Source organism: Penaeus chinensis, chromosome 15, assembly GCF_019202785.1.
Source record: "Penaeus chinensis breed Huanghai No. 1 chromosome 15, ASM1920278v2, whole genome shotgun sequence".
Lineage (NCBI taxonomy): Eukaryota > Metazoa > Arthropoda > Malacostraca > Decapoda > Penaeidae > Penaeus > Penaeus chinensis.
This window is the reverse complement of record NC_061833.1, coordinates 12,981,387-12,996,386: the sequence shown is the minus strand read 5'-3', so window position 1 is coordinate 12,996,386 and position 15,000 is coordinate 12,981,387. Positions and strand designations below refer to the sequence as shown.

At 48.1% G+C, this 15,000-nt stretch overlaps 1 protein-coding gene across 3 annotated transcripts in view; it reads left to right on the top strand.

Annotated features, from left to right (window-relative positions):
- LOC125032974 (unconventional myosin-XVIIIa-like) overlaps positions 1-15,000 on the top strand; it is a 259,197-nt gene that overhangs the window by 91,206 nt on the left and 152,991 nt on the right. The window contains exon 2 of one of the 3 annotated variants that reach the window (XM_047624403.1): positions 2,319-2,344. The exons of the other annotated variants lie outside the window; for them this stretch is intronic. Within the exon in view, the coding sequence (XP_047480359.1) occupies positions 2,319-2,342 (24 nt within the window). The 3' untranslated portion in view covers positions 2,343-2,344. The remainder of the gene's footprint in view (positions 1-2,318; positions 2,345-15,000) is intronic. 3 annotated transcript variants of the gene reach the window in all.

Here is a 15,000-nt window from a genome sequence, read left to right as displayed (position 1 = left end):
AGGCAGGCAGGCAGGCAGGCAGGCAGGCAGGCAGGCAGGCAGGCAGGCAGACAGGCAGGCAGACAGACAGGTAGGCAGACAGGTAGGCAGACAGGACAGACAGACAGACAGACAGACAGACAGACAGACAGACAGACAGACAGACAGACAGACAGACAGACAGACAGATAGACAGATAGACAGAGAGACAGAGAGAACGAAGGAAAGAAAAACAGAAAGGAAACAAAAGACAGATGCAGAATATCCGGTGTTGGAAAGCCTCGCGTGAAAGGAGTTGCGGCGGCCTGTCTCTCCGGCGGCCTCTCTCCGGGCGATCAGCCGGTTCAGCCGACACACAGCCGGCCTAAAGGGGAATGGCAATTAAAAGAGGCGGCGGCGGGGACGGCCTTGAATGACGAATATTAAAGCCGTGATCACTGAGGACGCGGAGGGAGGGAGAGAGAGAAAGAGAGAAAGAGAGGGAGTGGGAGTGAAAGGAGAAAGAGAGAGCGAGAGAGAGAAAAAAGTTGTTCATACCTTTTCGCTGCCATTCACACACATATACTCTCTCTGTCTCTCTCTCTCTCTCTCTCTCTCTCTCTCTCTCTCTCTCTCTCTCCCTCCCTCCCTCCCTCCCTCCCTCCCTCCCTCCCTCCCTCCCTCCCTCCCTCCCCTCCCTCCCTCCCTCCCTCCCTCCCCCTCCCTCCCTGCCTCCCTCCCTGCCTCCCTCCCTCCCCTCCCCCCCCTCCCTCCCTCCCTCCCTCCCTCCTTCCCTCCCTCCCTCCCCTCCCTTCCTTCCATACCCTTCCCTTCCCTCTCATCCCTCCCTCCCCCCCCCCCCCTCCCTGTCCCTCTCCCTCTCGCCAAGTTCTAATGGTTGAGATGATGTAACCGTCGTTTCTCTCTCGTGCTGAGGCCTCTGCATGTGGTGCTCGTCCCTCATGACCCGGCTGTGACGTGCGCTTATGATGAGGCTCATGAGGCAGTGATCATACGGCTGAGATGAGATGCATTGACACGCGCGCTGTTTTCCAGTGCTGATTACGTGTGCACGCAGGGCAAAGTTATATGCATACATGGATACACGCAAATGCATATTTATACACGCACTTACATGCACGCACATGGATACTCATTCTTACTCTTATTTTCTCATTCTCTCTCTCTCTCTCTCTTTCTCTTTCTCTTTCTCTTTCTCTTTCTCTGTCTGTCTGTCTGTCTTTCTGTCTTTCTCTCTTGCATATTGATCTGCAAGTGAGAGCAGTAATTGATAAATAAATGAATATGTAAAGAGCTAAAAATGCGAAAAAAGAAAGACCGAAAATACAGAAAGAAATAACGAAGAAAGAAAGAAAGTGCCAAAGGTGAAAAATAGAAATAAAGGAAAAGGTAAAGACTGCAAGACGAAAAGCATGAGATCGGCACAGCATAAGCCCACGCAGGAAGAAGCACATCAATTTCTTTCCTTTCACACACACGTGCAAACCGGCGTTGGAGGATTACATATATTTGTCGGAAAGAAAAGAAAAGAAAAAAAATGAAAAATGGCCTTAGAGTTTTGCGTGGTCGGCCTATTAAAAATAACACAATTGCAAGACGAGTCGGCCGTTTGAAATTTTCTCTTCACCTTTTTTTTTTTTTTTTTTTCATTCTTATGATTATTTTTTGTTTACTTATTTTTGGATGTCAGTCAGGTCGACGTCGTATTTTTACAGGAAGGGTTTTTTTGTCGTTGATTTGATAGTTTGTTTAATTATTTATTTTTTAGATGGTGTTGTTATCCAGGCGGATTTTTGTTTTGTTACGATAGAAATCGAGTTATTAATGCCTAGGGCATTCCATTTGCTTAATGTGCATGGTTTGAACATTTGGTGCTAAGTGGCAGATTGCGCTAACGGCTGTAAATGCTTTTCATGAAAGCACCTTTTAATTTTCCACTTATGATTATGATTTAAATAGGACTTTTTTAAATACATAATTTTCATTATTACTGTTAGTATCTTTATAGTTACCATTTACCGATATCATCACCATCATCATCATCAACTGCAGCAGCTTTTTTTTTCGTTAAGATGCTATTTATCATGAGATTCTGTATAACAGCTATGGTCATTGTGAAATTGCTACTTTGTTGCTCCCATCATCTGTATTATTTTCTTTGCTGTTGTTTTGTTGTTTGATCATTGTTATTATTGCACTTATCATTGTTGTTTACGCTGTAATTACTGTTATCATCATCATCCTCATAATGGTAAAAATAACAACAATGATGAGATATAAAATATCCCTTCTTTGAGAACAATGCCACTCATCCCTACCTCTCTCTCTCTCTCCTACAGGTGAGTGGCGGCCAGGCCCAGTAGCTGTAAGTGAAGAGGAAGTAGAAGTAGATAGCCGTAAGTAGACAGAAGGGGGTTGCCAGGACGCGGAAGGGCGAGAGGAGTCTTGTCTCCCTTCACGGACGAAGATGCGACGCAGGTCTTCCTGGTGGAGTGCGGGAGGCGCCGTCGGGGAGTCGAAGCTTCCTTGTTGGGTTGTTAAGGGGGGGGGGGGGGGCATTAGTAGGTGGTTGAGGATTTGTTAGTGTTTTTTTTTGTTAGATTGTTAAGGATTTGTTAGATCATCTGTTGTAGCGTTTCAGGGGACCTGTTGAGTTTCTTTGTTGCATTGTAAGGGGCCTATTAGATTATTGTTAGATTGGCAGGTTCTTTATTTGATTGTCAGTTTTTTTTGTTAGATTCTTTGTTACTTTGTCAGGGTCTTATGTTTTAAAGGTCGGGATTGTTTACATTACGGCAAAGTATAGCTTTGATACAGAGGACGCCACTGGATAAGCAACTCATCTTTTTTAAAGAATATTTAAGGAATATTTCGAGCAGATTGGACCGCCCACCCTCCAGAGCAGATTCTTCATGTACAATGACATTCAAATAAAAGTTGGAGTGCCAGGCTTTCGGTATCCTCCCCTCCCCCCCCCCCCTTTTTTTTTTCTTTTTTAGACACAGCAAGTATGACATCAGCAGGAGCAGCAGGCGACCCGGGCTCCCTGCTTGTTATGACAGACTAAAATTAATTCAGCTCCAGGAGGGGGGGGGGGCGAAAACGGGTTAGATTTTGATTATGGTTTTATACGGGTTTGGTTTAATGGAACGGGAGGAAGTATCTCTGTGATTGGGGTATAGTGGGCAGGTAAGGTTGCTAGATTAAAATTAATTAGGCTTATAGTAGGTTGATAAACGTTACTGTAAGTTGATTAGGAGCAGATTAGGTTGATCAATGTTAAAGTATATTGAGTAGGAGGTTGATTGATTAGGATCAGCCTAGGTTGATTAGGATCAGCCTAGGTTGATTAGGAGCAGGCTAGGTTCATCAGGATTAGGATTGGGATTAAGCTTGACCGTTAGAGAGAACCGATTGTCAGAGAGAGGGATTCGCGAATCTCACCGCTGGCACCGCGGGCGTGACCTTGAAACAAGCTTTATTTACCGAGCTTCGCGCAGGCGGTGCCATACCTGCGTGGATCCCGTCGCGGCGACGGTGCCAGCGAGGCTCACGCTCTGGCCGGGTAGCCTGGGTCGGCACCTTAACTGACAGCCTCCATTATCTTGGGCCGACTTTGCCAAGGGACGGGGGGGGGGGGGGGGGGGGGTCGAGTTTTGAGGAGATTCAGGGGAAAATTTTTCAGTTGAAGAGCGTCTTTTGGGGTGTTTTTTTGTTGTGTGTGTGTGTGTGTGTGTGTGTGTGTGTGTGTGTGTGTGTGTGTGTGTGTGTGTGTGTGTGTGTGTGTGTGTGTGTGTGTGTGAGTCTCTGTATCTGAGAATGTGTGCTTTTGTGTATGCGTGCGTCCGTGTGCTTTTTGCGAGCGTACATATTTGCGTATGTGTATGCATTTGTATATTCCCTAGGGAGGGAGAGAGGGTAGGATGGGGAAGAGTTGGCACGCAAACACATTCCGACAACTGGGAAGAGAGAGTTCCGGCGGCGCGAATTACCGAGTTACCTAGTGACGTCATGCTTCCGGAGGCCGAGTTACGTATGCATATTTATATCCCGGGGGCGAGGGATAGGAAAAAGGAGAAAGAAGGAGAGGGAGGAAAAGGAAGAGGAAGAGGAAGAAAGACAGAGAGAGAAAAAAACAGAGAGGTCGAGCAAAGAGCGAGAGATGGCGAATTAGAAAGGGTAATATTACCTTGCTCCAGCTCTATAGTGATCGGTCGTCCCACCGCTGCCCCATCGACGGTCTCCCGCGCGCGCTTTCTCTGTCTTCCTTCACTCCCTCTCGCGCGGTCGGGCGCGCTTGCTCTCCCTCGCTCGCTTTTGTTCTCCCGCCTACCGCTCTCTCGTGTCCCCGCTCACGCGCTCTCGTTGGTCTCCCGTCGCCACGCCGCTTCGGGTTTCACCCTCTCCCTCTCGCTCTCTCTTTTTGCTCCACTCTCCCTCTCTCAGTTGCTCCCTCTCCCTCGCTCCTGCGCCCTTTCCTCAGTCTCGCCGTCTCTCTGGCGCTCAGCGCGCTTTCTCTCATGTCTCTTGATCCATCTCTCTCTTGCCCTTTCTCGAATCGCTCGCGTTCTCTTTCTCCGATCGCCATCTCTCGGTTCTCTGGCACCATCGCTCTCTTGCCTCTTGCTCCCCCCTACTCTTTCGCGTTCTTCCTCCGTGGCTCTTCCCTCGCTCTCTTTTTTTCCACTCGTCCCTCTCTCTTCTTCCTTTTGTTTTCTCCCTCTCCCTACTCTCTCTCGTGTGTTCGCCCTCTCCCTCCTCTCTCATTTTTTTTCCCCTCTCCCTCTCTCCTCATTTCTCCCTCTTCCTCTATTCTCTTTTCCCCTCTTCCTCTCGTCTCTTTTACCCCTCTCCCCTCTTTTCTTCTTTTTTCTCACTCTCCCTCTCTCTCTTTTTCTCCCGCTCCCTCCTCTCTTTTGCTCCCGTCTCCCTCTCCGTGTGTTTTCTCTCCCTCTCTTCCCTTTTCTCCATCTCTCTCTCTCCCTCCTTCTCTCTCTCTACTCGCTCTACGCTCTCTCTCTCTCTTCTACTCTCTCTCTCTCTTCTCTCTCTCTCTCTCTCTCTCTCTCAGACTTCTCCTCTCTCCCCCTCTCTCTCCCTCCTTTCGTCTCTCTCTCTCTCCGCCCGCCGTCTCTCTCTCTCTCTCTCTGCTCCTAGGGAGGGGTTGACGCTCTCTGCTCTCCTCTCTCTCTTTCTCGCTCTCTCCTCTCTCTTCTCTCTCTCTCTCTCTCTCTTCTCTCTCCCTCCCTCTCCTGCCCTCCTTCTCTCCCCTCCCGCCCTCTACTCCCCACTCCCTCCTCACTCCCTGCCCGCCTTCCTCCCCTCCCCCACCCCCCTCCCTCCCTCCCCTCCCGCCCTCCCTCCTTCTCGCTCTCTCGCTCTCTCTCCCGCTCTCTCTCTCTCTACCTCGCGCTCTCTCTCTCTCTCTGCTCTCTCTCGCTCTGCTGCCGCTCTCTCTCTCTCTCTCTCGCTCTCTATCTCTCTCGCTCGCTCCCTCGCCCTCCTGTCGCCCATCTCTCTCTCTCTCCCTCCGCGCTATTCTCGCTCTCTCTGCTCTCCATCCGGCGCTCTCTCTCTCTATCCCTCCTTCTCTCTCGCTACTCTCCTCCTCCCTCTCTCTCTCTTCTCCTCTCTCTCTCTCTCTCTCCCCCTCTCTCCGCTCCTCTCTCTCTCTAGCTCTCTCTCTCTCTGGTTGGCCGGTCTCCCCGCTCTCTCCCCCACTCGCTCTTCTCCCCGTCCCTATTCTCTCCCGTCCCCCTCCCTCGCCCCCCCCCAGCTCGCTCCACATCATCCTTCAGCACCCCAACCGCAGTCCCGCGGACCTGGCCGCGCGACATTACTGTCAGCGCGCTGGTGGCGCGATCCCCTGACCTAGTTAACGCGTTGCACTTCGTCGGGTGCCATACCTCCCTCTGCAGCGTCTGTGGCGTTCGGGGAGCTTCTGCTAACCGTGATTGACAACGTCTGGACACCTGCTTGAGAAAGGGAAAGGGGGGGGGTTGATAGTAGTAGCCAGGTTAACTGGGCTGGGAGGGGGCCACGCCGGGGGACTGATTAGTTGTTGTGTACATAATATCACGTGGTGATCAGGTGATGCTGAAACCAAATATACTTTATTTAGTAGTTTTGTTTTTGTTGATAGGCTTCTTTCTTTCTTTATTCGTTTGTTTGTATATTCTATCAGCCTTTTTATCGAGGCGAAGATGCACTCAAAATGTTGGTGACTATTGGCTTAATGCAATGGGTCTTAACAAATAACGTCGCTTTAAATTTGATAATACAACAGTGATTATCACCATCAATCTTTCTGCCTGGTAATTAATCAAAACACTTCATTAAAGGACACTGGAAATAGTATGGTGTTTACTAATTATAGCGAAAGTAGTTTTCATCGGTTGCCAATTATTTTCAGTTGAATTACCAGCCTGCAGTAAAGAGTTTTTTTTACGGGGCCCGATAATGAGGGTTATGCGTATTTATAATATTCCATTTAATCAAATCAATGATACTTCGAAGAGGCATAAACGCAAAGAGGTCGTCTTGCAGTGCAGAAGAGTGCTGACTAATAGCGGGTGTTAGCGGCTTTTTTTTTTTTTTTTTCTTTTTCTTTTTTCTTGGGTGAGGGGTATTGAAGTGCCCCTCCCTTCGTCCTAGATCCTTAATGAACAGAACACCTATCCTCCTCCTCCTCCTCCTCCTCCTCTCCTCCACATCTTCTCTTCCTCCTCCTCCTCATCCAATCAATCACTCAACATCAACATCATCATCAATATCATCATCATCATCATCCATCATCAACATCATCACATCATCATCATCCATCTTCATCATCATCATCTTGTCTCCTCCACATCTTCCTGCTACCTTCCCTTTATCTTCCCTGCTCCTCCCTCATCTTCCTCCCCTCCCTCCTCCTCCTCCTCCTCCTCCTCATCTTCCTCCTCCTCCTCATCTCCTCCTCCTCATTTTTCCTCCTCATCTCCTCCTCCTGCCCTTTCTCCCCTCCTCACTTCCTCCTCCTCCACCTCCTCCTCCGCATCTCCATCCTCTTCCTCCTCCTCCTCATCTCCATCCTCCTCCTCCTCCTCTTCCTTCTCATCTCCATCCTCCTCCTCCTCCTCATCTCCACCTCCCTCCTCCTCCTCCTCCTCCTCCTCCTCCTCCCCTCCCTCTCCCCTCTTCCCTCCCCTCCTCACCCATCCTCCTCCTCCTCCTCCTCATCTCCATCCTCCTCCCTCACTTCCTCCTCCTCCTCCTCCTTCTTCTCCTCTTCCTCTTCCTCCTCCTCCTCCTCCGTCCTCCCCCCTTCCGGGCCGCCAACACCCTTCGGCCGGGGTTTTCAATTAGGGCCCTTGGCTTCAGCGACGCAGGAGGGCAGCGCGTGACTCACCGGAGGAGGCCAGCGAGTCTCATTTTAAAGGATACCGAGGATGTGTTCGTGACTGGAGGAGGGCGATACAAAAATATAAAACAAAAAATGTGAAATTAAAATTAATCAAATAATGGTGATGATGATGCTAATAATAATGATAATGGTAATAATGATTTAAAACAAATATTGAAAGATAAAGGAAAAACAGGTAACTGACGTACCTTGAACCGTGCCAGACTAACCTAGAGGAGGAAAGTTATTACGCGACTAATACCTCGGTGCGTTGTGCAAGGTGCCACTGCAGTTTGGCACTGGACGGCATCTCGATGTTAAGTGTGTGTTCCGTTTTAATTTTTTGTGCGGTCGGGCCACAAATGGCGCGGGAGAGGTAAATTTGGGGGGATTTTTCTGGTGTCTTGTCTGGTGGTCACCTGCTGTCTGCCAAGTCCTCCTTCCCCTGCGCCGCCCTCCGCTCCTGCTGCTGCTGCTGGCTCGCGAAGCAGACCACGTGCGAACGGGCGGGCGGGCGAGCGAGTGTCTCATTTCGAATGCATGGGCGTGAATTAGGTCTATGGCGGTGATTGTTTAGGATGACTGGATTCTTCTATCCACCCTTTCTTCTCTTCCCTCTCCTTTTCTCTCTCTTTCCTCCTTACGTCTCTCTCTCTCTCTCTCTCTCCCTCTTCTCTCTCTCTCCCTCTCGGTCATAAATTCTCCTTCCCCTCACTCTCTCTTCTCTCCCCTCCTCCCCCCCCTCCTCCTCTCCCCTCTTCTCCCCTCTCTCCCCTCCCTCCCTCCCTCCCTTCCCACCCTCCCCCCCTCCCCCTCCAACGAGACTGTTGGATGACGAAAGTCTTCCACAAATACCTCCTTGATTATTTAAAGAACCGAGGGCGCGGTAATGATAATAAAACGCATCCCTTTCTTCCATCTGCGAGAAGGACAGCCTCCGCGAGACAGCTAAAAATAATTCCTCGGAGTTTAATTTTGGATTGATTCCCCCCTCCCCCCTCCCCCCCACACGCTCTCGCACTTCAGAGTTTAAATGTTGTGGGGCGCAGTGGCGGGAGTGGGGGAGGAGGGTAGAATTATAATAATGATAGCAATAATGAAAATAGTCGTGATAGTGATAATGATAATGTCGATATGATTAGCAATACTAACGTCAATGGCAAAGATGATTATAATGGTGTTATTGAGGTTGATAATGATTATAAGGAAAATTACAAGGGCCAGCAGCAGCAGCAGCAAACAACAACAAACAACAAACAACAATCGACAAAAAACAACAAACAACAAACAACAAACAACAAACAACAACAACAACAACCAACAAAAGCGAAAGGAAATATACATATCCTTTATTGAAAAGGTCAAAAAAGGAAGTTGCACCTTTGTTTTTTGTTGGCGTTTTTTTTGTTTTTTTTATTTTTACACGTCGAGAATCATTTTTGTTATTATTGGTTTCGAATGGGAGATGTTGGGCGGCAACCCTACGGTACGCCCAGCTGTGATAGCGTTAATGAGCAGAAAGGGACTGGGACGGGGAGGGGGACGGGGACCGGGACCGGGACGGGGGCCCGGGACCGTACCGGGGTGGGGAGGGAGAGACGGAGGGGGGAGAGGGAGGGTAAGAGAGGGGGAGAGAGTGGGAAAACTGAGCGAGCGAGTCCCTGGTTGAGTAGAGTGTTTGTGGCAGGAAAAGGGATTTGCGTGTTGATTTGGGATTGTGTGTGTGTGTGTGTGTGGTGTGTGTGTGTGTGTGTGGGTGTGTGTGTGTGTGAGTGGTTTTGTGTGTGTGTTGTGAGAAGAGAGAGAAAGAGAGAGGAAGATAAAGAAAAAGAAAAAGATAAAGAAAAATAAAGATAAAGATAGAATAAGATAGAGATAGAGAAAGAGAAAGAGAAAGGAAAAGAGAAAGGAAAAATAAAGAGAAGAAAGGAAAGAGAAAGAGAAGAGAAAGAAAGAGAAAGATAAGGAATAAAGGGTAAGGTAAGGAAAGGAAGACGATCAGAGACAGAGACAGAGACAGAGACAGAGACAGAGACAGAGACAGAGACAAAAAATACAAAAATAAAAACAAAGTCTGCAAGACTCAAGGGAGCTCACAAATAATCCAATAATCACGATAAGAAATCTTGTAGAAATTGCAGAGACACCAAGAAAACAGAATAAAAAAAAAGACAAAAGAGAACCCCAAATAGGCCTGCAGAGAAACGAGGCGGAGAGCGAGAGAACGAGAACGAGAGCGAGAGAACGAGAGCGAAGAGGAGAACGAGACTGAGACTGAGAGAGAAAGAGAAAGGAAGAGAGAGAAAATAGAGAGAAAGAGAAAGAAAGTGAAAGATAAAGATGAAGAGAAAGAGAAAGAAGGAGAAAGAGAGAAATAGAAAGTTAAAGTTAAAGAGAGAAAGAGAAGGAGAAAGAGATAAAGAGAAAGACAGACATACAGACAAACAGAGAAAGAGAGACACGAGAAAGTTCCGCCTCGGGAATCCCTCCTACAGGCAGGTCCTCGACGTCGATGGGGCAGATAAAGGGCGTCTCTGCTCTTGTGGATTTTGGGCTCTTTCTCTTTTTAAGGAAGTATTGATCTTTGTATTTTAAAAGTGTTGCCATTTTTTTTTTTTTTTGGGGTTGGGGGGGTTATAGATTGTATTATAGATTTTGATTTATTTATTTTATTTTTATTAAATATTATAAATTTTTATTATTATTATTAATAATTATTATTATTATTTTTATAAAAATTATTATTATTATTATTATCATTATCCCCTTATCAATTATCATTATCATTTTCATTTTTATATGTGTATGTTTTAGGGGTATTGTATGTGTAGTGTATGTGTTGTATGTGTATGTTATGTTAGTGTATGTGTATGTGTATGTGTATGTGAAAGTTGTGTAAGATTTTTTTTGGCTTATTTAATGAATCATTGTAATTATAAGATACTACACAACAACACACCACACACACACACACAACACACACCACAAACACACCACACACACCACACCACCACACACACACAGACACACACATAACATACATACAATACATATACACATATACAAAATATTCATATACATATATACATTTCATAATACATATATATGCGTGTGTGTGGTTTGTGTTTGTGTGTGTGTGTGTGTGTGTGTGTGTGTGTGTGTGTGTTGTGGGGTGTGTGGTGTGTGATGTAAAAAAGGATTGGGGGCAATGGTTTTTGGCGCATAGCACGCATAGGTCGAGTGTTTTATTGACCTGATAATATCTGCCGATCGCGGGGGCCTTTTATTCTCGTCCTTCTCCTCTGCTCCCCTCTCTCTGTCTGTCTATCGTTCCCTCTCTCTCCCTGTCCCGTCTATCTAACTCCCCCCCCTCTCTCTCTCTCTCTCTCCTCTTTTTCCAACTCTCCTCTTCTCTCTCTCTCTCTCTCTTTCCCCTCTCCTCTCTCTCTCTCCTCCTCCCCTCTCTCTCCACTTCTCTCTCTCTCTCCCCTCTTCTCTCCTCTCTCTCTCATCCTCCTCTCTCTCTCTCCCTCTCTCATCTCTCTCTTCTCCCTCTCCCTCTCCACTCTCCCTCTCACTCTCTCTCTCACTCTCTCTCTCCTCACATCTCTATTCTCTCTCCTCCCTTCCTCTCTCTTCTCTCTCTCTCCCCTCTCTCTCTCTCTCTTTCTCTCATCCCCTCTCTCTCCTCTCTCCTCCCTTTTTCCCCTCTTTCCCCTCTCTTTTTCTCATTTTCTCTTCTTTTTCCCTTTCTCCCCCCTCTTTCCCCTTTTTACTCCTCTCTCTCTTTCTCTTTCTCTCCTCTTTCTCCTCTCCTCTTTCCCCTCTCTCTCTTTCTCTTTCTCTCTTCTTTCCTCTCTCTTTCTATTTCTCTCCCCTCTCTCTCTCTCTCCTTTTCTCCTCTCTCTCTCCTCTCTTCCTCTCTCCTCTCTCTTTTCTCTCCTCTCTCCTCTCTCCTCTCTCTCTCTTACTCTCCGTCCTCTCTCTCTCTCTCTCACTACTCTCCGTCCCCTCTCGTCTTTTCAAACCGCTCTCACTCTCTCCCCTCTCCTCTCCGTCTCTCTCTCTCTCTCCCTCCGAAATCTCTCTCTCTCTACGTCTCTCTCTCTCTCTCTCTCTCTCTCTATATATATATTTATATAATATATCTATCTCTTCCTCTCTCTCTCTTTCTCTTTCTCTTTCTCTTTCCTCTTTCTCTCTCTCTCCCCTCTCTTCCCTCTCTCCCTCTCTCTCTCTCTTCTCTTTCTCTCTCTCTCTCTCTCTCTCTCTCTCTCTCTCTCCCCCCCCCCCCCCCCCCCCCCCCCCCCCCCCCCCCCCCCCCCCTCTCTCTCTCTCTCTCTCTCTCTCCTCTCCTCTCTCATCTCCTCTCTCTCCTCCTCTCCTCTCTCTCTCTCTCTCACTCTCCTCTCTCCTCTCTCTCCTCCGTCCTCTCTCGTCTACTTCTCATCTCACTCTCCATCTCTCTCTCCTTCTCTCCTCTCCCTCCTCTCTCTCTCCTCTCTCTCTATATATATATAATATATATATAATATATATAATATGTATATATATATGTTATATATATATATCTATAATATATCTATCTTCTCTCTCATCTCTCTCTCCTCTCTCTCTCCTCCCACTCTCTCTCTCTCTACTCTATCTCTATCTCTTCTCTCTCTCTCTCTCCTCTCTCCTCTCCCCCTCTCCCTCTCCATCTCTCTTCTTCTCTCTCTTCTCTCTCTCTCTCTCATCTCTCTCTCATCTTCTCCTCTCTCTCTCTCTCTCTCTCTCTCTCTCTCCCTCTCTTTCCTCTTTCTTTCTCTCTCTCTCTCTCTCTCTCTCCTCTCATTTTCTCTCTCTCTCCTCTCTCTCTCTCTCTCTCTCTTTTCTCTCTCTCTCCTCCTCTCTCTCTCTCTCTCTAATCTCGATCTCTCTCTCTCTCCTCTCTCCCTCTCTCCTCCCCCCCCTCTCTTCTCTCTCGCTCCCCCTCTCCTTCCTCCCCTTCCTCCCTCTCCCTTCCCCCCCCCCCTCCTCCTCCCTCCCTCTCCCTCCCTTCCCTCCCCCCTCCCTCCCTCCCTCCCTCCCTCCCTCCCTCTCTTCCCCTTGACCCAGTTTCAGGTTGTCATCCAGAGCATGTGTAGTGCGGGGCGAAGAGCCGGCGCCCAAAATAGCCTAACTGTCACTAAAGGAAATTACCGAAATATTATTATTTTTTTATTTACGGTTGATATTGCTGTTGTGTGGGGGGGAGGGGAGGGTTTGTGTGTGTGTGTGTGTTATGTCTTTATATTTGTTTTCTGTTTTTGTTTATCATTTTATCATTGCATGACGGATTGTTGACTATGAATGCAATATCTGATATGTATTTTTTAAATAAGAGCGCCGATTTTCTTTCCCAATATGGGTGTGAGTTGTGACATAGGACGGCATTGCTGTTTTGTCTTTTCTCCGGCTTTCAGTGAACAGACAAATAGCGTGTAAATATGTAAATTAATATGTTCGTTACGGCCCTCCTGGGAAAACATAAGATGACACTTTATCTGAGCGCTTAAGAAAAAAATTAGGCCAACATGGTATTTTATTTTCGTTTCTTCTTTGAACTATTCCCAAACCTACGAAAGAACACCCGCGTTTTTTATATATTTTTTGAAATTAGTTATTCAATATGTTTTATGTTTTATTTTTATACAGTCCTTTGGGGTTTCTGAACGTGTCAGTTGATGATTTACACGAAGGCTGTGTCCTATCGATAACGTCAGTTCACGCCCCACACTTGAATATCGACATGCGTTGTTGAGGTCGATTTGAAGTCGTGTGTGTTCCTTCCTTCTGTTCCGGGCGTCGCCTCCTGGGGTGGAGAGGAAACGCTGAGGAAACGGCGCTTAAATTGAATTGCTTTTTTATCTTGTTTTGTCTTCTTGTCTTTGCTTCTCTTCTTTTCTCTTCTCCCATGTTTTACTCATCTGTTTTCTTCTCTTCTCTTATCTTTTATTTTTTCCTTTCGGGGAAAAAATAGCATCGTTGAGGTTTAGGGCTCATTTCCGGGCGTCCAGTTGCGTCGTCACGCGTCTTCAAGGCAAGAATAAAGGCGTAAAGTAAACTAGTTTGAGAGGACTTGAGAGACTATCCACAGGGACCCTCGAGTGTTATTATGCTAGGCTATTCGGGGGATCAAAGGCTCTTAATGTCTCTGGTCATGGGGATGGAGGGACGTCGCGTGGTATTCTCCAGATGTGGGAGGGATTGACACTTTGACGCTTGGCAGATATATGGATTTGCTGCCTACTTTTCTCTCTGTCTCTGTTTCTTCTCTTCTCATCTTGTTTCGTGTCGTCTCTTTTCTTTCCTTTTTCTCTCCTCTCCTCTCTCCCTCGTCTCTCTCTCCTCTCTCCCTCGTCTCTCTCTCCTCTCTCCCTCGTCTCTCTCTCCTCTCTCCCTCGTCTCTCTCTCCTCTCTCCCTCGTCTCTCTCTCCTCTCTCCCTCGTCTCTCTCTCCTCCTCCTCTCTCTCTCCTCTTTCCTCTCTCTCTCCTCTTTCCTCTCTCTCTCCTCTTCCTCTCTCTCTCCTCTTTCCTCTCTCTCTCCTCTTTCCTCTCTCTCTCCTCTTTCCTCTCTCTCTCCTCTTTCCTCTCTCTCTCCTCTTTCCTCTCTCTCTCCTCTTTCCTCTCTCTCCTCTTTCCTCTCTCTCTCCTCTTTCCTCTCTCTCCTCTTTCCTCTCTCTCCTCTTTCCTCTCCCTCTTTCCTCTCTCTCCTCTTTCCTCTTTCCTCTTTCCTCTCTCCTCTCTCCTCTCTCTCTCTCTCTCTCTCTCTCCTCTCATCATCTCTCTCGTCTCTCTCTTCTCTCTCCTCTCTCTCTCTCTCTCTCCTACTCTCTCTCTCTCCCTACTCTCTCTCTCTCCCCTACTCTCTTTCTCTCTCCCCTACTCTCTCTCTATTTTCTCACTCTCCTCTCTCTATTTTCTCTCTCTCCTCTTTCTATTTTCTCCCTCTCCTCTCTCTCCCTCTCCTCCCTCCTCTTTCTCTCTCCTCCCTCCCTTCCTCCCTCCCTCCCTCCCTCCCTCCCTCCCTCCCCTCCCCCCTCCCCCCCTCCCCCCTCCCCCCTCCCTCCCTCCCTCCTTCTCCCTTCCTCTCTCCTTTCCTTCCCTCTCCTTCCCTCTCTTTCTCCCTATCCGTCTCCCCCCCCTCCCTCCTTCCCTCCTTCTCCCTTCCTCTCTCCTTTGCTTCCCTCTCCTTCTCCCTATCCCGCCCCCCCCTTCCCTCCCTCCCTCCCTCCCTCCCTCCCTCCCTCCTCCCTCCCTCCTCCCTCCCTCCCTCCCTCCCTCCCTCCCTCCCTCCCTCCCTCCCTCCCTCCCTCCCTCCCTCCCTCCCTCCCTCCCTCCCTCCCTCCCTCCCTCCCTCCCTCCCTCCCTCCCTCCCTCGCTCCCCCGCGACCCCGAGTCAAAGGCAAGGGAGGTGGTCGTTCTCCGCGTCGGTTGTGTCCGCCCTCATGCCCGTCGCGCGTCCGTGAATGGGTTGGTTACTTCGGCGTCAGTGCCGAAGGTCAAGTTTGAAAGAAAAATATAGATATAAATGCAATAACGTGAGTGCAGAGGTAAAATAGAACATAGAAGATAAAGACGGAGGAAGGCATGGGTACAGAGGTCAAGTTAATTGA